At 45.0% G+C, this 24799-nt stretch overlaps 1 protein-coding gene across 4 annotated transcripts; it reads right to left on the bottom strand.

Annotated features, from left to right (window-relative positions):
• Positions 1–5803: 5803 nt before the first annotated feature.
• LOC102684912 (RING finger protein 145-like) lies at positions 5804–19475 on the bottom strand. 4 transcript variants are annotated; one of them, XM_015343854.2, is made up of 10 exons: positions 18568–19475; positions 16700–16808; positions 15415–15506; positions 14327–14568; positions 11719–11891; positions 11064–11204; positions 9444–9626; positions 9179–9326; positions 8370–8726; positions 5804–7219 (listed from the first exon to the last, which is right to left on the bottom strand). In XM_015343854.2, exons 1-10 carry the CDS (start codon positions 18734–18736, stop codon positions 6260–6262), a joined length of 2574 nt encoding a protein of 857 aa, XP_015199340.2. In that variant the 5' UTR covers positions 18737–19475; the 3' UTR covers positions 5804–6259. The 4 variants fall into 4 exon arrangements, with proteins under 4 accessions (XP_015199340.2, XP_015199341.2, XP_015199342.2 ...); XM_015343855.2 differs by lacking the exon at positions 16700–16808 and adding an exon at positions 15186–15242 and having other exon boundaries at positions 18568–18658; XM_015343856.2 differs by lacking the exon at positions 16700–16808 and adding an exon at positions 15186–15234 and having other exon boundaries at positions 18568–18658.
• Between the last annotated feature and the right edge of the window lie 5324 nt (positions 19476–24799).

The raw sequence follows: 24799 nt of genomic DNA, 5'->3' as shown, positions 1-24799 counted from the left end.
AAATACATTTGAGACATTTTATTTTATTTTCAGCCTTTCCTCATTGACGGCCGGCCTTTTTTTCTCTTAATGAAACTTAGCTGACTTAAAATCATCATGCAAAGGGCGATGCTGCCCTCTAGTGGCCAATAAGCAAATTATTGAGGCAACAGCAGAATCACGGTTTGTTGAAAATGACTTGATATCGAGCACTAAGTGCTTACAATATAGAAGTTTGTTTAATGATGTAGACGATCTCTTAGTCCCTCAGGAGAAGAATAATTAATATGCTGGTTAGTCACAATTGTAAGAGCCCTCCACTTTTAAATTCTCAATTGCAGTTAAAATAGTCACAGTTGCTCCAGAAATGATCCCGATATGGGATATGGGATAAATACACTGGAGGCCGATAGAAGTTCAAGATGCGTTTTTCATGACCAACACCACAAAACACACGGACTTCCAAGTTTTCTCAAGGTACCTCAGACCAGCTCTGTGCTCTCTGTCTCTCAGGAAAAGCAGCATTAATGCTGGAAAAAATGTAACACTTTTATTTTTGCTGTCAGTTGCATCAGCGGAACTAAGTGATCCCAACTCGATGGAGCTGCAGAACCTTGTATCTTCTCCTGGGTACCTGTGAAACCTGATAGCAGGCCGATGCCAGCCTCAATATCCAGCTAGTCCTCAAGCTTGATATTCAAAACAAGTAGGCTTATAACCTGTTTTAACCGAGCTACAGTATGTCCAGAACAGGTTCACTTACATCAACATTATTTTATACTTAAAGTTAAGCTGAAAGCAATTTACTAGTTACTTTGCTTACTTATTTTTTCAGATCTATAGTAATAACTAGTGTGACACTGGCCTGTCAGCAGACCTTATTAAATCACCACAGCTTTCAACAGGCGTCAATCTGTGCCTTGTGGGAGTCTGTTTAGCCCCCCGCTGAGGCACAGTGCCTTCAGTGTTCACCCTGATACACAACAGCGGAGCGGTGGCTCTGAGGCTCACGATCTGCGCCTGTGGCTGGAAGGTTGCCGGTTCAAATCCTGCGGCCGGCAGAGGAATCCTACTCCGTTGGGCCCCTGAGCAAGGCCCTTAACCCCAACTGCTCCAGGGGCGCTGTATAAAAGACTGACCCTGTGCTCTGACCCCCAGCTTCTCTCTCTGTATGTCTCATGGAGAGTACGCTGGGCTATGTGAAAAGACAAATTCCTAATGCAAGAAATTGTATGTGGCTAATAAAGTGATCTTAATATCCCCAGAGGTTTCTAGCCTCTGCCCAATCGCTGTGTGAAGAGACTGCAAGTCTAGCCACACACAAAGAGGAGGGGAAAAAACCTAACTCTTTAAACACCTCCAAATTGTGGAGCAACTTCAGCGATTCAATCGCCACCCTCAATCTTGTGGATATGGCAGCACAAAGGATGTTCTTGAGCAATCAGGGCCACGTAATTACTTTACAGAGGAAAGGAAACATGGGGCTGCGGCCAAGGAGCGCAGCATGCAGAGGCACCGTCATGAACCGCGATGAGAAGGTGGCTAAATATGTTGTGAAGCTGAGTGAGGCCAAAGTGGGCAGCCTTGCGAAGATCTTGAAAAGCAGCAGTAACTATTCACAAGTGCCCATCAAGCAGGCGAGGCTGGGGTTAAGGCAGGCCCAAGAACTAGCACACCAGATACCCTTTTCCAGAAGGGGACCTTAAAGGTGTTATTAAACACCTACAGGGGTTCAGGAGGTCAGATTGTAATAATAATAATAATAATTGCTTACACTTATATAGCACTTTTTCTGGACACTCCACTCAAAGCGCTTTACAGGTAATGGGGACTCCCCTCCACCACCACCAGTGTGCAGCCCCACCTGCATGATGCGACGGCAGCCATAGTGCGCCAGAACGCTCACCACACCTCAGCTCTCAGTGGGGAGGAGAGCAGAGTAATGAAGCCAGTTCATAGAGGGGGATTATTAGGAGGCCATGATTGGTAAGGGCCAATGGGAAATTTGGCCAGGACACCAGGGTTACACCCCTACTCTTTTCGAGAAACGCCCTGGGATTTTTAATGACCACAGAGAGTCAGGACCACCAGCTCTTCAGTTCGCTGCAGTTGGAGCCGGTTCAATCCAGCACTGCAGTTAACTAGCTGTTCTCCAGTTAGTCCTCCGGTGTTGCTTGAGTGCTAAAATCATTTACCTACGCAATCCAAAACTGATAGCTATTTAAGACTCGGCTAGCTGCTGAAGATTCACAGTTCTTAGCCAGAAGCCCAGGTTCCAACTGGTGGAGTGGCAGATCATTCACTGATGTCACTAAAAGCATGCTAATCCCCGCCCAGTTAATGCCCACATTACACAGGCAGCACTCTGCACTGCACCACCGCCTGGGGAATCCAGGCCTCAGATAGCTACATAACCCTGGCTTGAACCAGAGACGTCTTGTGCTCCAAGTGAGATCTTGGACTCGCTGAGCCATAGGGGACAGAACTTCACATGACCAAGCTTCGATTTACAGTGCCTTAGCCATGCGCTACACACGAGGACTCTTCTGCTCACAGTGCGGATTCACTTTCACATTAAACAGCGCACTCGTCACGATGTGGAAACATGCCTGGAACCGGCTGGTTGACTCTCGTCCCAACCTCCCCTCCCGCTCAGACACTGTCTAGTAAACATCATTGTCAAACAACACTGTCTTCCTGACTTTACCTGGTCTCTGTCGCCCTTTATACAGTGCCTGCTGGTGATGCTGAGGCAGGCGGTGGAAGTGAGCAGCTGAGCAGGCGGTGGTCCCCGCTCCTGGGGAAGGCTTATTGCCTGGACTACTGCAGTGGGGCCTGCTAGTCATGGAGGCAGAGAGGACAGGGGGAGAGAAGAGGGAGGTGCAGCTCCTGAAGAAATCCCAGATGGAAAGAGGGGGAGCAGGGGTCTCAGTCCTTACACGGCGGGGGGGCAAAGGGGAAAGGGTGCATTCTGGGGGGAGCGGATCTCCAGTAATGTCACGCTCCCGCGCTGGGACTAGCAGTGCTATCTGCAGGAGTACAGAGAGCCCAAGTGCTGGGCAAGAAGCAGCCGAGCTGGGGAACCTGCAGGCTGCACGGTTACGGGAGCAGGGCGGAGCCTAGTGAGCCAAGCACACAGGCCCTTGGGTGCTGTGGCAAGGTAGGGACTCGGAGGCGCAGGAGAGCCACGCACACAGGCAGGGAAGTCTGAGGTCAAGCAGGCGGGGGTCATGATCAGGAAACACCACAGACAGTCCCTAGCCAGGCCAAAACCAGGAGCTAATGTCATTAAGGCCAGCGGGGTCTATCTTGGAAAACGCCCTGAACGGGTGTGGGCGGACCCCGTGTCCAGGTAGCTGGTCTCTGCAGCAGGCAGTGAAGCAACTGGCAGCCATGTCCGAGCTAGTTCTCCGTGCTGCTCGGCAAGGAGGAAACTGCAAGACAGAAACCCAGAAAGTGATAGGCCGCCTGTGAAGAAACAGACAAGCGAGATTAGTACAGAAAGAGGAAATGTTTGATATGCTCTCTAGGCGTATCTGAGGAGTATGGCCTTAAGGAGTCCACTATGCTTACAACTTAAAGCTCAGTGAATGGTTCTCTTCTGCATTTTCATCATCATTAAGGGCTCGCCGTATTTCCTAGATTAGACATATACAGGACTTAACGTAAGGTCTTCTACAGCTGTACAAGACATTCACTGAATTAAGGGTACAGTTACCTATAAATCATGTCCGTGCCTGGTTAGAAATATTAACGTTCTGCAACAAATTAATTAGACCAACTGTGTAACATGGAGGGAACAAAGTTACCAGGCCCTTTACGTCATGAGCTTGAGATCATGGACTAAAGATTATACCTCGAATGAGAGCAAATGTTCAGTTCATGTTACTTTCTGATGTTAAACAGTTATGTACATCACAACTCTGAGGTCTCAGAGGTGACAAAACAGTTTTCAAATCACATTAATAGAATCGTATTAATCCTCAAAGTGAACTGGTCCCAAAAGCACTGGCGTGAAATACAGGCTACAACTTTTTACCTCCACTCTGTATAAAGTGTTTTACTGAACACATCTCATTTGTGCGAATAGGTTCGACTCAGAACGAAATTGCTGAAGAGGTTTCTGCTGGAGATTTATTTTAAAAAACATTTTTTGTATACCTTGGTGAACAATTAGTCTGGTCTAATGAGCGTAACTGATCATTGCAATGGAAAACATACACTCATATTTCCATATTTCATCTCAGGTCCTTTTAGACATTTCCACAGCTTGTGGGTCCAGTTCACAGCAGTTTCCAATGAATAGAAGATAGGGGTATTAGATCAGGGATTCACACTAGTTTCAGAGCCGAAAGAGGTGTGTCGTCACAGACATCAATGCTCAACAACTGTCTAAACATTTAATTTCTGATTTCATAAGATCACTTTATCGGCCATGTACAATTTTTTGCATTAGGAATTTGTCTTTTCACACACCCCAGCTTGCTCTCCATGAGACACACAGACAGGGAGAGGAGCTTGGGGTCAGAGCGCAGGGTCAGCCATTTATATGGCGCCCCTGGAGCAGTTGGGGTGAAGGGTCTTGCTCAGGACCCCAGCGTAGTAGGATTCCGCGGGATACGAACCCACAACCTTCCAGCCACAAGTGCAGATCCTGAGCCAAAGAGCCACACCTCCTCCTTCCCTGCGACTCAAAAATATCCAAAGCTCAGAACAGAAATTACTGAAGCCTCTTCAGTTCTACTTTTCAGCTACATTAGATGCTGGCTGCCAAACCCAATGCATCTACACATTTCACAAGAAGAGTCTATAATAAAAATGACAAATAGCCAGCACCCTCAGGGAAATATTGTCAGGCGCTTGAAGAGAACACAAAAGAAGAGTGTAGCATACTGAAATCCGTTATAGCCCCTCTAGGCCCGAGCTCACAAGTCCTATTACACTGTTAGGAGCTAACAGAAGAGAGCCCTCTCCACTATCTGCTTTCAGAACAGAAGTAACGTTCACATCACCAGACTCCTATGCAGTTCAGTGACAATTTCAGATCCGGGATGACACACTCCTCTTTGGCAAGAGCTCCCAAGCTTTTGTTTTCCTTTTTCCGTGATGAAACATTTTGGGTGGAAAAACACTTTTTCTCAGAACTGCATCTCACTCAGTCAACAAATATGATGAGAGACCATTTACTACCCTTATTTTCTGTTCATGACATTCCTAACAATCGTGAATTAAACCTGTGCATGAATCTGATTTGCATTAGAGTTGCTAAAATGATCTATAGCATGAGACCACCCTGATTTCATATTTACGAGAGAGAAACTGTTCAATGCTCTAAAGTCACAGTTATCACAAATCAATGGATTTCTTAACAGCCTTCATGTATTAATGTTTGTGTCTCATCTTTGTTTTTACATACATCACAGACCTCTGGTCCCAGACTGTAGAGCTCAGAACCCCATGAAATCTGGTGAAGTGTGATGTTTGAAAATTAGAAGCAGGCAGATGGATTTCAAGTTGAAATTTTGTCAGAGAAAAAAAAATTTGAAAAATTAAACTGAAAGTGTTTTCCCTAAACACATAGCAGGTCTGCATTAAGAACAGAACTAATAAGACTGATCGGGAATATTCAGCTTTAGAATCTCTTGAGAAGGTTGTTTCTTTTGGTTCTTTTAAAAAATTAACGTTTGGTTATGAAAAAAAAACAGAACAGCACTGTACTTCAAAACAAATACTCCTGACGTACAGATGGTGCTAAGCTATACAGCTTTCTAAAAAAAATAATAGTTATGCCAACTAGTTACCATCATACACAAAAATCTGCACAAACTTTGCAGAAACTTTATTTTTTCCAAAATCGCAGAACTGATTACAACCATTTGGGTAAATAAGCATAAAATCGTTTTCTTTAAATGAAATCTTGTTACAAATCTCTGCTACTTGCACAAAGTGCACCATTAACGCCCTTTAACACTCCATTTGACTAATTTTAAGAGGTCTTGGACGATAACTGGGTTAATGAAGGATCAGAAGTCAAAGAACATATTTTGGTTAAAATTCTGAAAAAAAAATTAAGTTATTTTAAGTTAACTGTGTTTTATTTTGGGCAACACATTTAAGTTTTTTGTTGACATGAGGCATACAAGTTCTCCTCTTTCGGGGCTGTGGGGAACCACAGCTGTGAAGCCGGCTCTGTGCCAGCACAGTTCTCCTCTCCAGGGTCTCCTGCGCCCCGGTGTGTCTGAAGCTCTGCGCTGCTGCCAGACTCCAGACACTGCCGGGATTAGCTGTCACTGCAGCTGTCACCCAAACCATCACAGTCCCTTTCTCCAGCCTGTTCCACATCTCCATCGCTCTGTGTTTGCAGAAACAGGCCTGGTCGGTCTGATAAGAGGTCCTCGCTCCGTGTTGGGAGTTGGGTCTCTACTTTTGAATTCAACCACTGTCCTGCTCTGGAACTCCCCGTCAGGTCACTTTCACCTTGGACAAAGCCTTTCCTACTCACTTCCACTTTACCAAGTTTCCTGCCATTGTTCAGTAATTCTGCATGAGGTTCTCTGCCTCCTCTCACTGGCACAGGTGTATGAGTCTTCAACAAAGGCTCAAAGTCCATCTTCCAGTGAATATTCGGCCTGCCTGTTACTTCCCCTGAATCCCTGCCAGGCCAAAGTGATGATCCTGCTGCGCCTCCTCGCACGTCCCCGCAGAGAGGAGGGGACCCCGCCGTCTCGTCTTCCCCGGGCGGTGCCCCGTCTGCTGGCTCCATGCGGGGTGCAGGATGCTCCTGAGGTGCGGCGCGGCCCCTGCTGTTTTCCAGGTGCTCCCCTGCAGTCTCCGAAAGCGATCTGGCACCGCACCCGCGGAGAGCAGGCGGAGAGGAGAGCTCCGTCGGGGTGCTGGGCGAAACGGGGCTGGCGAACCCCTCAAAGTCCACAGCCGCGCCGCAGCGAGAGCCCCGCACCGCCGCCCCGGCTCCCCCCCGGCGGTCCGCCGAGGCCTCCTGTCCCCGGTCTGCCCCCCACTCGGCCCGGAGGCCTGGAGCCTCGCCTCCCGCCCCCTCCCTCCGGCCCCCACCGCCCTCGGGGCTTCGGGCTGCAGGGGGCTGGTCCTCGTTCAGAGGGGACGCCCGGGGCTTCACGGGCTGGTGGCACATGGGGCAGGTCTCCTGGACATACAGCCACTTGCGCAGGCAGCTGGCGTGGAAGAAATGGCCACAGTACGTCACTACCGCCGAACTCATCTCCTAAAGGGCAGAGGCAGAGGTGAGAACGTTTATGGCGTTAACAGCGTTTACAAGCCCACACAGCTAAAACTGAAGGGGGCAGATAACCACGTTGTTACTCCCATGACAATGCCAGGCAGATGTTCGACGATTGTGGAAAATGGGTATCGTTAAACATAAGGGAACCTGTTAAAACACACACTTGTTTCTGGACAAGATTAGTACACCTTTTATAAATAACACTCAAAGCAAATGACAGCACATTTTCTTGCAACCTGAGCTGCCTGACTTCTCTGTGCATTTTAAATAACTGAACTCCTTTTCCGATCTGGGAAGGCGTTAATTAAGTACAAGTTTGTTTAAAATACTGGTTGATACAGGGAAGGCTGTAATGCATCAAATGTTCATTCACTGCTAGATTCAAATCAGTACAGAACAATAAAGAAAAATGAGCAATTTTCAATAGAATCACACACCTTCGATGTTTGTGCAAAACTATTTCAAATCTCAAAGAGAGAAAACATCATTTCAGAAAGGACAGGAAATGTGCCCAATCACTTACAGTGCATCATGAAACATCATTTGCATCAAACTGAGCATCATTTTAACTTTTTAATTTAATCCTAAAATACACAAAAGAAACAAAATCTCATCACTGAATTAAATTCCTTAACATTGAAGGCAAAAGTGAAATCCAGTTCACATTATAAATCATCATTATTTTATTAACCGTGCAAAAAGAAATTATAGCTGGAAAGCAAGTCAGCATTTTTAAATTTGTCATATTTTTCTTGTCAGTATTAAACACCAACACTTGCTGGAGTTCAGGCAAAGACCAGTCTGAATCAGGTTATCTTACTATAATGTGACTGACCTTAGTGCAGAGTGAATATCAGATTTCACTGTGACAGGAATACTCCAGGCAGAGTTTTTCAACCCTGGTCCAGATTGGCAATAATCGTACATCACTGATGTCTAAATAAACCTGTTCATTTCAAACAGTGCTACTCCTTGGAGGCTGAAGACTATACTCTAAATTACACCATTTATGTAATTACCCATTTAACTGATCACAATGAAATTGGTCAAAGTCCTTAGAAACTAGTGACCCTGGTAGTGACCCACAGAGCCTTCCACAACAGGACTGCACACCCCTACTGACCCTACTGACCTGGAAGCAGATGGCACAGACGTCATTGTGCAGCTTCAGCTGGTCCTCTGTGGCGCGGGGCAGGGAGTTGATCTTCTTGGCAGCTTCCTGTCTGAGCAGGAAGCTCCTCCAGCCGGACTGGGCGCGCAGCCAGACGTTGAAGTAGGAGTGGATGATGATGACCGAGGCGCCCATCCAGCTCCACTCCCCGAAGAGCGACTCCCAGGTGCCGTACCCCACCACGCAAAGCGCCACCAGGAACTCCAGCACGCGGCTCACGGCGTTGACGTAGTAGATGATCTCGTCCAGACTCTCGATGGGGTCCCGCCGCGCCAGCTCCACCATGAACAAGGAGTAGATCAGCAGGGTCCCCGTCACCTGCGCCACGACAACGCACACCAGCGGCCGTAAGAGCCGCTGCTCGCTCCTGGGCGTCTTTAGAGCACTTCAACCCCAGGAAACCAAATTTCAGCATGAAGCCTGAGCTTCTTGAAAATGCCAAAAGAAATATATACTGCACATATATAAAGAGAAAAGGCGAAATTGAATTCCCAAAAGTCAACACAAGGCATAAGAAGAAAATATGTTGAGTAAAAGAGCTAATTCTTCACTGTCTAGCTTTTTTTTTTTTTAATTTCGGCGTTCACTTTTTTAGGGAAATTCTTATGTGATTTTAATTTTGTTCATTGAAACCTCAGAGGTTTTCAATTCTCCTAGAAATCACTTTCTTTAGGAATTTTAAGACACAAAACTGATTTTTTTTGTTTTTCTGAATTTAAAGCATTCCCAACAGCAGCTGGTGCATATAATTCTGCTGGTTTCTTACGTACCTGCAGTGAAGTCAGCATGCAGCTGGAGACCAGGATCAGGAGCCAGAAATCCATTTGGAAGAACTGCGATATCTTCCAGGCCATGAAGACAGGAAACACGAGCAGGAACAGGCACATACCGAGCCCCCTGAAGTGCTTCCACAGGCTCCTGTCAAAAGATAAGTACAGGACCCCGTTAAGACAGTCTAAATTCCAGGTCCCTGGTACTGGAAAAGAAACAATCCCCACTTTGTAACCACACTGTGCACAGAAATATAGCTCTGACCTGTTTCGGGAGGCACCCAGTGCCAGGATGATGGGGTCGGTGATCTCGATCATGGACTGCAGTGTGGAAGTGACCACGATGAAGAGGATGATGCTGAGCAGGAAGGTGCGCTGCAGCACCTGCATGTCCAGGAGCCCCGTCTGCAGAGCCAGCAGGAGCAACGTCACGCCCTCCGTCACCCCCCTGCGCCCACAAACACAGACAACAGCACGGTCAAGTCACACGAACGGCCAGTGTCACGAACCTCTGTCACCCCCCTGCGCCCACAAACACAGACACAACAGCACGGTCAAGTCACACGAACGGCCAGCGTCACACCCTCCGTCACCCCCCTGCGCCCACAAACACAGACACAACAGCCCGGTCAAGTTACACGCAAGCTGTGTGCAGAACGCATGTATGGTTTAGCCAAAAACATAATTCTAAACTCTTCTTTGTCCACATGCCCAAGAAATACAAATATTTTTTAAATGCTTGTTGCATGCAGGTAAGAGAATGATTAGGCAGACAAATTTGTCAAACACTTTTATACAGTTTCTGCAGTTTTTCCTTAGTGAAAGGTAACACTTGAACCAAAAGAACAACTAAAGGTTTATTCCATGCTGAAAAGAAAAGAAACACAACGTTTCGGCTGTGGAGCCTTCTTCAGGTGTGAGTATGGAATAAACATTTACTTGTTCCTTTGCAGCCTGCGCATGCTGACACTGTACCTACTTGAAACACTTGAACCAAGCAGACCACTGCACAGTCCGTAACCAAATCAAAGCCTGCTTTTATACATACTGTAACTATTACTCCATAAAGAGGTAAAAGGTATCTCTTTTTGCTGGGTTAGGTGGATTAAATACTAAAAACCCTCAATTTATTCTTTTAGTTTTCAGGTGTCATTTAATTAGATTTTAGTGGCATCATTAATAAAGACACTCAGCTGTCAGTACAGTCAGGGAATGCATGTAAGCTTTCACCACGCTGAAACACTGAGTTTCTGCTTATGAAAAATACTTAAGTGTTTCTGTTGACATTGCTTTAATGTTCTATACAAAGTGGGGAATCAATAAAAAAGACAAAATGTTAGGACACAAATAAAGTGTAGAATTTAAATCAAGGGATGTTGAGTCAAAATTGTAAGACCACATTTACATGTACGGTGTTGTTCACCATGCCACAAGAAAGATATTGCTGCTCTGAATCAGAACAGACAAAGGCAACTAGGGGGCTTAAAGCAAGGTCCTACACAGACAGTCCAAAGGAACTGAACCTTTATTGCCTGGAACGGAGAAGACTATGAGCAGACACGATCCAGACATCCAAAATCATAAAAGGTGTTTACAACGCCACCACAATTTGCTTCTTCAGAGCAAACAGTGAAACACAAACCAGAGCTCACACGTGGGAGCTATACGGGAGTGCATTTAAATCTGAGAACTGAAGACACTTCTTTACAGAAAGGGTTGAGGCGGTGCGTTTCGAGAAGCAGCGGGATGAAATCCTTGGATCAATTAGCTACCAGACGGGTCAGGTGAAGACCGAGGAGCAGAAGCCAAGGACAGAAACGATGCAGTGCGTAAGGATGCACAGCCACACGTTGGCTCACCCAGCTGTGGGGCACACAGGCCTTACCTGTGCATAACGTTCTCATTCTGGACTGCAGCGTAGCCCCCCAGGTAGAACTTGCAGAGGTTGAGAAGCCCCAGTGCCAGGTAGGACACCACGAAGGTCAGACCCAGCAGGGAGTACGGGCTGGAGCAGCACTCGGACACACTGCAAGGCCGCACACAGGTGAAATTCCCAGAATTTGAAGGACTGCTGTTTTCTCTTCTAGGAGTCGGTGCTCAAAGACATTGATTATAGGGCGTTATAAGGTGACTATACCCTGTACCACTATATGCCAGCTGTTGCCGCCCCTATATGCCGGAAGCCAAAACAGGCAAACACCCATCCATAAGGTGGCAATGAAACCTTCAATTTCTACATTAAGGAAAGCAGATCAGCCCTACCGGCTATCCTTTTAGAGTGTAAATGTATTCTCAGAGACTTTCCTAATGGTATCATTTGTATTCATAACTACAGGTCTTTAATGTTAAAAACAATCTCCATTTTGTTCATAACAAACTGCACAGCTTTTCACAATATAATGATCAATATAATACTACATAAAGTAGTTGTAATCATAACAATTGCTGTCCTCTGTCCCTGTGCACCTGGGATTAAATGAGGCCCCAAGCTCTATAAAGTACACTCAGAAAACTGAACTATATATTGGAAGGACATATACCTGGTCAGGAAGACAAACAGCACCCCCTGAAGGGCTATGCCGTTATTGCTGGCTGTAATGTAAGAGTAGATCTGCACCAGGAACAGGACGAACCAGAAGACACTGAAGAGAACTGGGACAGCAAACTGATTCCACAAGGAAATGACCACTGCGAGCAGTCTGTATGGCTCTAACTGCAAACACAGGCAGATAAGGGGAGGAGAGGGGAGGAAAACTGGTTATAGACAGATTTCTTTTTTATTCTTTTTCTTATTTTACATGCTTTGCTCCTTAGGTATGAAGTTCTTTGATGTTAACTTTATGTGAAGAAACATTTATGCACTGTGCTAGACTTATCTTTATAAAAAAATAACATGATTTATTCCTTTTGTAGAGGTCAGTAAATACTGCAGGCAATGGTCTCCCTTTAGTATTTTAAACAAAAAAACAGCAGTGTTATTATTTTATTATGTAGTCATACTGTTGTATTTCCAATCCATGCTGAACTTCCCTAGAGAAAACCTTAAAGTGCACATCTCTGCAGGCCACACTGCCCAAGAGAATCCACTTTACTATAGGAGTTTGGCAACAGGGAAGGGTGAACGCAGTCTAACTGATCTCCTCTTGTCCTCTTTTCCAGGAACAAAGATCCCCAATCGCACCTCCCTGTGTGAACTAGACTAACTCCTTGGCGCAGGGCCGGAATGAATTTAAGCACAGTAAGTAGTATACAACAGGGTTTAACCAGATCAATATTAATAAACCTCAAAAACCATAAAAAACAACAATTTTCTACAGGATTCATAAACTCTCCATAAGCCTTTGGCATCCACACCTGCATATTTCACAAGATCAAAATACCCAATCCAGGTGTCTGCGTTTGCTCTGTTTTGAGCTTTGATTTGTCAAAGCTGCATTCACAAAGACAAACCACATTTAAATATGGAAAGGTTATATATAGAAGGTGTACACAGCCTTTCAAAGGTAAGACACTTTGTTGCTCATAGCCTGAAATGGAGACATTAAATCAGAATTTACTTTTCCTTCATCTGGACACTGTAACATACAACCTCCAAGTGAAAAACAAATGCTTGAACATCCTGAAAAGTAATTATAAGTGAAAGCCTAAAAAATTGGTTGGATAGCTGTATACACCCCGTAGTATTGTGTAACCAACTGCCTTCCAAATCACACAATAAGCTACTAAGACACCACCTATGTTCAACTACAGTGATTCTGATGATTCAGAATAAAATCAGCTGTTCCTGTCTCCTGTGTTGGGCAGTGCACCCCAAGGTAAAGAGTCACTGTGGGCCTTCCTGTTAAAGACTGGTCAGTGAGTCCATGTCACAACAACACCCCAAGCCCTCCACAACTCTCCACAAGATCCACAGATCTCACAGCAGCAGGCTTTGGTGTAAAACAATCTCATACGTATTTGCATCAAGTCTAAGTTGTTTACAAAATGAAGCAATTAACATAAAATTGAGACTCACAATTCTATTAATTAACCATTGTGTTTTCTGTATGTGAATAAAATAAACCATCAATACAAATAGCATGTAATCTCAATTTCAAAGTGAAAAAAGGTTTACTGATTCAACCAGTGCAAACGATACACAGTGCCTCAACAGCAAAAAGAACAAAATAGGTTGATGCAGAGAGAAAATAGCAAATAACACATTTCAAGCACAAAGCTCTTCCTCAGGGAACATCACGGGTACTACACCTTTGATGAACCCTCTATACTCAAATGAGTTACTGTAGTCAAATGACACTCAGAATAATACTATTTAGTTATAATAAAAAGATAGCTAGATAGTTTGCAAGCTAATACAGTAATCTAGCTGTTCGATAGCTAGATGGAGGGTGGTGGTTTCCAGCTGGCCTCAGATCTTCCTGCTGGAATGGTGGAGGCAGCGGTCAGTAATGGGGGTTTTTCCCTGCAGCAGGGACTGGGGCAAGGGTCAGCACTGAAGGGAATCTGGATGGAGCATATTACAGAAAGTGTTGAGGAAACTGTGCTGCCTTCTGCAAGGAAGCTGAATTCGGGAAGGGCGTTTATCTTTCAATGATAATGACCCGTACCACACCGTGAAAGCTGCAGGGGATTTGCTGAAGAACAAGAAGGGTAACGTCTTCAGAGCCCCGACCTCAATCCAATGCCAGTCTGTGGGAGGACTTGAAGGCTGCAGTCCATCTACAGTCCCCTTGCAATCTGACTGAGCTTGAACAGTTCTGTCAGGAGGGTGTGCTACATTGGTACAGACCTATCCAAACAGAATTACATCTGTATTTCAAGGAAAAAGTGCTTCCACCAAATACTCAGTGTACAGTTATCAAACCCACTTTTAATTTGTAATTTCTTATCAACATGTTGAAACATTTGTTTTTCACTTGGAGGCTGTGTGTTACAATGTGTAAATAAATGTAAAAGGTAAAATAATTCTGATTGAACGCGTCTTGACTTCAGACTGTTATTGCACAATGTGTTACTCTGGATAGGGTGTGTAGATTTCCTACAGGCACTGCACACACGGAACTGCCCTGTTTGTGCCCTTGCCAGCTGGTGTAAACGAAGAGATTTCGAAGTACACAGTGGCAACGCATGGTAGCAGAGCGTCTTTACCTCGAGCTGCAGGATCTCCCGGCAGGCGGACCGAGCCAGCTGGTAAGGCACAAAGAGGTTGGAGAGCAGGATGATAATCACCTCCACGCCAGTGAGCACCATGGCGAAGGAACTGACCGTGATCAGCGTGGCATTGTGTGCAGAGCACAGGCGAGCTGCCAAGGGCAGCAGGTGGGCAGAGAACAGCCACACCTGCCTGGTCTTCATCAGGAAGGCACAGAGCGTGCTGAGAATGATCTGACCTGCAGACACAGAGATGTCCATATGCACAAGCGGACTGTAACAGCTACCAAACTTCACTGGCTTTCAGTCGGCAGGTACTGACCGGTGCCCACCAAAAACTACATCGGCCTGCAACTCACAACTCACCACCCACTGAAGCTCAGCAGGTGTGAGCCTGGTCAGTACCTGGATGGGAGACCTCCTTGGAAAGCTAAGGCTGCTGCTGGGGGCGCTCAATATGTGGTCTGTGTGGGTTCTAGTGCCCCAGTATAGCGACAGGGACACAATACTGTAAAAAGGCACCGTACTTCCGCTGAGACATAAAGCCAAGGTCCTGTCTGTAGTTAATAAAATCCCAGGGCATTTCACAAAGAAAGTAGGGGTGTTACCCCAATATCCTGGCCAAATTTCCCCCTGGCCTTTACCAATCATGGCCTCCTAATAATCCCCATCTCTGAACTGGCTTCATCACTCTCCTCCCCACTAAGAGCTGGTGTGTGGGGAGTGGACTGGTGCATCATCTAGATGGGGCTGCACACTGGTGGTGGTGGAGGAGAGTCCCCGTTACCTTTAAAGCACTTTGAGTGCTTTACTAGTGTCAGAATAATTATTATTATTATAATAGACCACAGTTTACCTCCAACAATGTTAGATAATAAGTGTCTTCTCGAAACTGTAGGGGCCATCTATAATTCTCAGTGCACAGCAAGAGAGAGGAAGGAGACAAGACGCAATACAAGACAAGAGAGAGGAAAAAATGAAAAGCTGATGTATTTTCCTGGTTACCAGGTAACAGAGACAATGAGAAGTTAAAAGTGTTTCTTCATCAGGCACAGGCTGACCTTTACTTTCTGACACCTACTTACTTGTCAGCGCCGTGACGAAACGATGGAAAGCGAACGCGTCCAGGTAGACAGCTCCTTCATACCCATGCTGGATCTCTCCACGCACGTAGTCCCTGCCAGGCAGACAAGACAGAACGTACGCTTACAAACTCGGGCGACTTTCCGGTGAAGCTCACTGAACAAGATGGAAACACACCCAACATATTCTCCCAGCCAGTTTCACCTCAGCGGGTGACAGTGCGCAGGAGATACCCTCCAGGGTTTCACATTACTCAGAGGAACTAATGACAGGCTAGGCTGTTATTTAATGCTTTTTCCTCATTTTGAGTTGGAAACACCACAGTGAATGGAAACTTGAATACTTACAATATAGTCACCCTCCCTTATGCACACATAATGCTTAATGCTGAAAACATTTCCTTTTCCTTCCTTTTTAAATTGCAAACTGTGGGAGAATGCCAATACAGGATCGCTCATCTCAACACATGAACCAATTATGTACCGATTTATCAGTGCTATTAATTTCAATATCTGCCTCGCAATGGATACAGTAACAACTAAATGCTTGTTAAAAAGCATTAAAATGTTACTCAACATACAACAAATTTGTGCTGTTCAGGTGGTGAAAATATCTTCTATCACTATAGGAGTCATCAGTTCTCACAGTAACTCATCCTGTAGATGTGCTAGCTCTTATCAGTTTATATCAATTTGTGAGGAATCATATAGATGAGTAGTCATATATATCAAGTAATATAACATTGGAGTGCAGATTTGTTCAGCATAACCCTACTCTGACTGAGACAAAGGAAGCTGCATACGTGACACTGAAAAACAATGTAGTTTTTTTTTTTAATGCAATGATTTTTTTTTATCTCGGTACATTCATCTTCTAAGCTCTTTTTCCAAGTCAGGGTCAAGGGGAGCTTAACCCACCAAGCATCGAGCACAAGCCAGGACACGTCCCAGAGACGGGACAGCAGTCCATCACAGGGCAGACAGACAAACAAAGACACACAGACTCACACCAGGTAGCCAATTCATCCATCAGTATGTTTTTGGACTGCGGGAGGAAACAGCAGCACCTCGAGGAAACTCAGGAGAACACACATACTCCACACAAACAGAGGCACAGGTAAAACATTTAACCCGGGGCCCCAGTGCTGCGAGGAAGCAATGCTAAACACTTTGTCATCGCGTTGGCCTGCCTTGCTAGAAACATCAGAAAACCCAGCCTGCAGCCACACAGACATTGACAACAACGCTGTCCAACTAAAGCTCGCTGGTACAGCATTTCAAGGTTTACCTGGAAATTTGATGTCCAACGTAGAGAAGCAAGGCAGTGAGGATATAGAGGTACAGCTTGACGATGTGTCTCAGAGGCAAGACAAGCACAACCACACTGACCAAGTGACCTTGGAAAGAACAGATCAAGGACATGACTTCCAGAGGGCTGCCATACCCAACACACCACAGATGTGATAATCCAAAGCAACTGGCACAGAACCTACACATGAAACTGTAGCAATAGTCGTGTCTTAAGGGAGCAATCAAATTAGTTGGCAGCTAATTGATCCAAGAACCTCATCCAGCAGGTCCTGAAAGAAGCCAGGGTACCGGTTTCAACAACATAGCTTGGCGGCCTGGTTGCCCTGGAAAACTGTCCCTCACAAGGGATCACGGTTTTCCACAGCTTGTTGTTCTAACTGGATCCCCTTCTGTTGATTCATCCTACTAAGCAATTATGTTTGCAATTATTCAGCTGCTGTTTTTCTTCAGACGGTCTCATCTTGCTCTTTTCCCTTTCATTACCGACAGGACAGCTATGGGCTATTAAGCCTCTGCCAGCCAGTAATCTATTATTCTGTTCCCACTCCCCTTTCCCTCCGTACCGGAGCGCTCGAGCCCCAGCCAGTCGGGTCCCTTCAGGTTCCCCCCCTGCCCCCTTCTCTGGTCTCTTCCACTTGGGTTCTGACCAATCACCCGCCGAGCTGTAACAGCTGACACTTAGAACTAGGGCAATTAACTGGACCAATATAGGGACTGCAGCTTGCTTATGGGTACAACAGAAAAGTCTTACCTGGGATTTGAACCTGCAACTTTTTACTTGGGAGTGCAGAACAATAACCAATTCTCCACAGTACTGCCTCACTTTAGCCTACTGGACTTATTTTTCTATCGAAACAGTAACAGTAGTTAACACAAGTGTTACTGATCTCCCCTAGAGAGTCCTTTACTTTTTTTTTAATAAAAAAAAAGAAGAGTACTTCACATCCAGTAACAACAGCAATCATCATTGCTATGATTCTGTTATCCCCTGATCTTGCATTTGCAGGTTAAAATGTTTCCACAGTTTAAGATGATGAAAACAGTGTATTGCTGACTGCTTTTGTCCATGATATAATCACATAGGTAAGAGCACCCTCCACTTCAAATGTTCCTGTATACTGTATCAAGGATAACACATACTGTTATTATGAATCTGACAGTATACTGTATCTTTCAGGTTTAGCCTGATTGTGTGGTAATAAGTGGTAGCCCATGCTTCCAAATGAATTAACTATAGATAGGATTATGGAAACACCTTAACTGCAGAAATATTCATTGACATGCAGCATCTTAGTAAAAATCTTGTTCACCACCTGCTAGGATGAATGAGAAATAGACAAGATTACATAAACGTCTTATTATCATTAGTGATAAACTGTTGCAAAAATCAGTATTGTGAAATTAATCTGTCATTTGAATGTCCTTTACAATAAATGTCAGTATATATGCACATCAATGGCCTCAGTGATTGTAATGTAGGAGAAATACTTGGGTGAGGTGATGATATCCTGTGTATAGAGACATGGTGGGGTTGGGGAGGTTGCACTGTTTTTCATCTCGCATATTTCTGAGGGACTATCATGCAAACCAGACTCTAAACCAGCGCCCTTTGATGGTCCTAGCAGAACTAAATGGTGCTCATTGGGTCCTGACATTAGTGCGAAGGTTTTTGAGAATTATGTCTGCGGGTTGGTGCGTCGGGGCAAGAGAAGGCCAACTGGCAAACAGCCTTTTCTGCGACTCCGTCATTCGTGCCTGTGCCGCTAACCAGAGCCCGTGTAGAACACGCTCCCGGGCCGTGGTGCGCCTGCTAACGTCAGCCCTCTTGCAAGCCGCTGTACTTACCCAGATAATACACATTCCAGATGACATATTTGTACTTGAACAGCATGTCTTCGTTCCTCGCCTTCAGCTGCTCGGTGAAACTCTCAACGTCACATTTGTACAAGAGGTCTAAGACCATAATGCTGGGAACTCTCAAGGCGACGTTTGCAATTTCCTCCAACCGCGGCATTTTTAAAAAAATAAAATTTCCGCGCTATTTAGAATTTCCTTTCCTGTTCCGCATGATTCACCCGTACGGATAGGCAGCTCGGAGTTGCGAGGAGGCCTTCTTTAGGCCGAGTTCAGAAAAAGCCATTCAATTTTTTTTTCATACTTCTTTCGCCGAGTCCCCTGCATCACGTCATACCTATTTACACCTGTTGCCGAAATAAACCCAGGCGGGAGGGGACAAAACACGGCTTTTGTGGTCAGGTCAAGCGGAGGCTGTGTCGTTTCTAGCGCTTCCCACATCCGAGTCAAGCGTATTGAAAGCTTTCGCAAGCCGCAGTTTTAGTAAGGCTTGCGAGAGACACGGCCCTGGTAACAACCAGCTTTCTCTCAGGGCTCGGCTCCACTCCTCCTCGGCTCGGCGGAGCTGTCAGCTGCCGCAGGCGGTGTTAAGCACCGTGTTACACACGTCAGTCGCTTGTTATGACAGTAATCATGGCTACGCGTGCAAATCCACGTTTTTTTAAAAGGTGCAGGAGGGACGGGTTCGGTTTCTCCTCGGAAAACCGGCACACATGTTGAATGATCTAGAGCGAGTATCCCTAACAGCTGGTCCTCAGGTCGGAAACACTCACTCTTCCTGAACCCCGGACAGCAATGACGGTGAAATACGACGACGTCGCAAGTTGAAAACGTAATTTCCGGTTTGATTTTGAGCTGTTTTTTTTATTTTTCAATGCTTTACTTATGACCATAAACAGAACACATACAACAATAAGTTAACGTCGAACAAAATAATGTATACATACATCATAAGAATAGTCCTGCTTTCTTGAATAGTTTTTGAAATAAAATCCAATTTTTATTTTAATACAGATTTATATTTGGAAGAAGATTGACCATTTTTTATGGATACGATATCTCCCGATTAGCAATAGGATTATTATAAATATAAGTTTATGGTTCATATTCCAGCGTGTAAAAGTAAGGTGTCATATCAATTAAAAGAAATGTTCATATTTAAACATCTTAGTAGGAAATGTTCTGAGTCGCTACAAAACATTTTGGTAGAACAAATAAAGTATGTCTTCTTTATTCATGTTACAAAATACACATTGGTCATCTAATTCGAGTTTGATTCTGGATAATGTTTGTTAAACAGGACACATTTTAAAACTTTATGTGAGACTTCTTTAATTTTATTTGTAAGACAATAAACATTTTCTGTTTTTTCCATATTCTCTGCCAATATATAATATATTATATTATTAAAATTTAAGTTCCAATAAGTGTTTGCAGTTGGAAGGTATGTTGGTAAACGTAGGTTTCTAATAGAATTATTGTAACATTTTTCTAAAATCTTCACATCACCCAATAAGATTCTAGATGTTAATTGATTCGTTGACTAATTTCTGTACTGTACATGTTCTGTTGTTACCCTAAGGAGAAACTCCCCTAGCATCCAATACTATTGCCTATTCTTTTGGGCGTAACTGGAATCTTAAAGGTCTCCAAAAATTCTGCAGATTTCTCTCCCAAACCTCTCTGTCCGCGCTGCTGCATGTTACTTAGTCTGTGTAGAATACGGCCGTTTCCCCCCGGACACGTCGTGCTTTTACTTACTTACTTGTCCCAGATGGGAAATTTGCCATGTAGTCAGGTAAAAGACATAACCCATTACGCAATACATTCAACGCGTCGCGAACGCCCTGACAAACGCGTTTAACCGGTTTTGGTCCTTAAATCTCTATCCGGGAGAAATGTTTTAACCCTCTTCAGACGTCCGGGGTTTCTCTTCTGATTTTCGATTCGGACGGGCTTGTTGGGAAGAGGAGAGTGTCGATGAGTAGAGAGAGGGATCGTGTGTTGATTGCGGTTGTCGTGGAGTTGTCTGGTTCGCCGCCCCGCTCGGTTTGTCATTCCGACAGAACATCTGGACGAGAAACAAAGCCGCATGGGTGCCCATAAAACGGCCTGTCCCGAAAGCACCGTACTTTCCTTGTGTAAAACTCACGTTTTACGTCAGTTTCTCATAGAGCTGGTGCTTCATGAAAGTACTGGGACACCAAAAACAGGATTTTGCCAAGTTCTACAATTTTTGTCGTCGGGGTCTCTGTACATCCTATTTATATTGCTATGACTGATGCTTATAAAAAGAATGTGAGCAGCTGGGCATTGAAGTTTTTAATTGCATCTAAGATCTTAATTAAACAATTGAGACATTCCCGGTCTTAATCAGTCGTAATGAGTCAAGGAACGAGTAAAGGTTTATTCCACGCTGAAAGGACAAGAAAAGAAACATAACGTTTCGGGTGTGGAGCCTTGTTCAGGTAACAATGTCATGAGTCAAGGTTAACTGAACTGAGAGATGAATCGGAACTCGCCGCGGGCACCTCTGAGAAGACTGGGGCTCTCCGGAAGAGGTCACGTTTCCAGTTCGCACCTGCTGGCCTCAGTTTCTGAGTAGAGCTTCTTGTGCTTGGTTCCTCCTTGCCCTCGGTAGTAAGTGTGGTGTGTGATCAGAGTTAAACTACTACATCCCGATTCTCGCCCACGTACCTGTCACCGTGCTAGTGCAATTATCAGACTTAAGACGTGTTAGACGCTCAAAGAAAGGAGATGAAACAATCTGGCGTCCCGTCCAGGGTGTATCCTGCCTTGCGCCTGCGGCGTGCTGAGACAGGCTGTGTCTCATCTGCGACCCAGAGTTGGAAGAAACGGTGAGGAAGTGGATGGATGAATGTTTTGGTTTGGTTCATGCGGTTGTTTCTTATATCTTGTCCACAAGAGGGCAGTAAAGCACTACGTGAACGAAAGGACCCATGTATACATGCTGGAACTGCGCCAGGGTTTTTACAGCGGTGGTCTTGTTGGCTTCTAATGCTCCTGTAGTGAACCGGTTGTAAGAACTGATGTCGATTAAAGAAGACCGTCGCGAGAATAGTTCTGACTGCTCTCGCTTTGTATAGGTGGATTTCACCTCTGATTTATATGTGGGTTTCCTTTTCTGAAATACACCATTTCTGAAAAGTTTACCGTTTGTTTTCATGGTACTTTGAGCTAGGCAGATATTTTAGGACTACATGGTGTAGGCTTTCTGTTCCACTAAGGTTTCCAGCACAGGCAGGCTTCAGATGAAATGCCCCAAGGCTTCCTCTGGCCTTTATACAAAAGGTTTGTACACCACAAGACAGCTTGAGGTTGTTGTACAGATGCTCGCAGTGCAGCTTGGAACACACCTAACAGAGCTTAGAGTATACTAATCAGCACAATAAACATCATTTCTTGCCTGTACATTGATCTACATGTCAGTGGCAGTAAGTTTTGTCACTAATTGGATTTTTTATCAGCAAAGTTTTAATGCTCTCATTGATACCTTTGGAAATCCCCATAAATAAGACCATTCAAATAGGCCGTACAAATGTGGAGGTGGTTTGGTCCTTCCAGCCTGTTTGGTAGTTAGTAATTAATGGGTCTGAGGATCTCCTTGAGCTGTTTCTTGAGGGGAGTCAGGACACCGGCTTCAAGATGCCAGATTCCAACTGCAGTCAGAAGTGAGTGAGGTGACGCAGCTGTGAGATGCCAGCAGCCCACTACACAGCAGATCAGGAGACAGAATGAGAAATTAGGGGGAACTGTGGGTCGTCAGGTCATGTAGCACTAGACCAGACTGGACTGTAGCCGGCACACCTCTGTCAAGCAGTGCCCTTGGACCTAGGAGGGCTCTTGCAAGTAGTCAGGACCTCAGTCAAATGTCTGATCCGCTAAACAGCACTCCCTGCAGTGCAGTGTCCCCACGCCGCGATGGGGAATCGGCCAGATTATTCTGTTACAGAGAGAAGAGCACCACCTACTGGTACACCCACTCCACTTACAACAGCACCTCGCTTTTCCCGAGAGCTCTCCCATCCCAGTGCCGACCAGGAAGAGACAGACGAGATGGGGCTGGAGGGTGAGAAGACTGCTGATGCTGTCATTAGGCTTCGATCTGGTTTTGACACTTCTGCTGCTCGCTCCAGACACGCCTCGTCTCCTGGGATCCGTTCTGCTGCCAGCTCCTGCCAGTCCTTTGCTGAACAGCTCCTGTAATGTGTCCAGGCTGCCGCTGCCGTTTGAACGGTCCTCAGCGTCGCGGGTCCTTGTTCTCTGATCCATGTTATATCGTCTACTGTCTTTTCCTATCTTGTTATCCTGATCAGGCATCACAACTGAGTGTTCAGGGCAGCTTTTACCAGAAAACAGCCCTTAGCCCAGAACGCAGCTCTGAAAGGTCAGTTCAGAAGGCCTGTTTTTGCTTGGCAGGCATTATCCCCTACATGGTATTCCAGCATGTGATGCCGACTGTGAATTATGAATGGTTGGGATAAGCTAATGGGATGACAGTGGAATTGCTTAGAAGGGATTTTGAACAAATGGAAGAAGTTTTCCCAATTTAACAAAGAAAGCTAAAGGGTGCGTGACTGTGGTTACCTTTTCTGTGATGCTGAAATGTTTTTTTCTGACACATGGAACCAATTTTTTGTGAACATATTGTTACAGCTTTATGCGACTTAGAAGTGTCTGTTAGATTTAAGATAAAGTCTGAAAGTAGAAATTTCAGAAAGTTTGAAGTTCGAAGAACCTCTAACTTCAAAGAAGAGAGGATGTTTGCTGAGGTGTGGGGTTCCCTTGAACACGAACAATAGGAAAGTTTATCTTGGTACACCTAGGCAGGTTGTGGATTAATGATTGCAAAGGAGTAGGGCAGAAAGACACAGTATAGGTTCACCTTAAGAGCACAGGAGAGGAGGAGAGGCAGGAGGAAGGAAAAGAAGAAGGAAGAGAAGGAAGGAACTAGGAGAGTAGGGAGAAGAGAGAGGAGTCCGGAGGAGTGGGGACTTGAAGCTTGCGCCAGGCGAGAGCTCCTACTTCATGAGCATCCAAATCAAACGTGACTGGAATGAAGAATTTGGTTCTTATTCCAAAGAGTGTGCTTTTCTGTGCTTTAGGGAACTTGGGTTTCCTGAGTAAAAGACACCTCACTTAGAAACATCTTTGCTGATTAGGGTGCATTCTATGGATAGGGATATAGTCTCCAATTTATTTTGTGGCATCCGGGGTGCAGAGAGAGAGATTTAACTGCAGGTTGTATTGTATTGTTAGAAAGCAGCTCATCTCTTCTGTGGCCTCTGTAGGCATATTAAGACTTCAGTGCTTAGTAGCAGTCTGGGGTTTCTGGGTGACTCTGAAACATCATGTCTGTAAATACTGTATATAATGTAACTATGTGTGTATTGTAGTTTATTGTAATAAATATTGGTGATAAAAAACCAAGTGTGCCTGGATTATTGCTCCTCTCAACAAAGCTGTGCCAGAGAATAAAGAATTCACCTGCCTCTAGTTAGACCAGCCGCTCGGGTATATGGTTAGAAATGACCTTCTAGTCGGGGGTTATGGATAATTATTTCACTTATTGACTAAAGTGCTTGGTCAATTCCTGATTTTCACCAGTTTCATAACCCCCATTTGTAACAGTATTTTATTGCATGATACAATACCCACAATACAGAATTCAATCAAGAACATCACACCATGATGCAACAAGTAGCAAACCCCCCAGTCTCAGGCTCTATCCCTCCCAGAATGGCACTCGAGCCCTCTCAGTCGTACAGTCCAGTACATCATCCACAGCCAGGCAACAGATAAAACAGCAGTACACAGATCAGTGACAGAAAACCGATAAGGAAGAAACAGAAGAATGCAGATAGATTTGGGAAAAGAAAGAGGAAGGAACGAACGTGGCAGGACATGTTTTGTCATCTCTGATGAAAGCAGGCCCGCAGCTCGCGCTGGAACGCTTTCACTCAGTGAGCCTGAAAACCACGACGTGTCGGCTCAAGCCATTGTGTTTTCTTACTCTTTTTTTCTCTCTGAAAAGCAAGCTCTGCCTTCCTCCATATGTTCGGTTCTATTGCCTATAGGTGTGAGCAGAATTTAGATCCTATATGCAGATCTTTAATTCCTGTTATTAGAAAATCATGTCGTCCAAATTCTCTTACTATCCCTTACATGCAGTGCAGTTGCAGAGATAATAGTCTTTTCCCAT

The sequence above is a fragment of the Lepisosteus oculatus genome, chromosome 1, assembly GCF_040954835.1.
Source record: "Lepisosteus oculatus isolate fLepOcu1 chromosome 1, fLepOcu1.hap2, whole genome shotgun sequence".
NCBI classification, from domain to species: Eukaryota; Metazoa; Chordata; class Actinopteri; order Semionotiformes; family Lepisosteidae; genus Lepisosteus; species Lepisosteus oculatus.
Note: the sequence above shows the minus strand (reverse complement) of the source record. Positions and strands in the feature narration are given on the sequence as shown.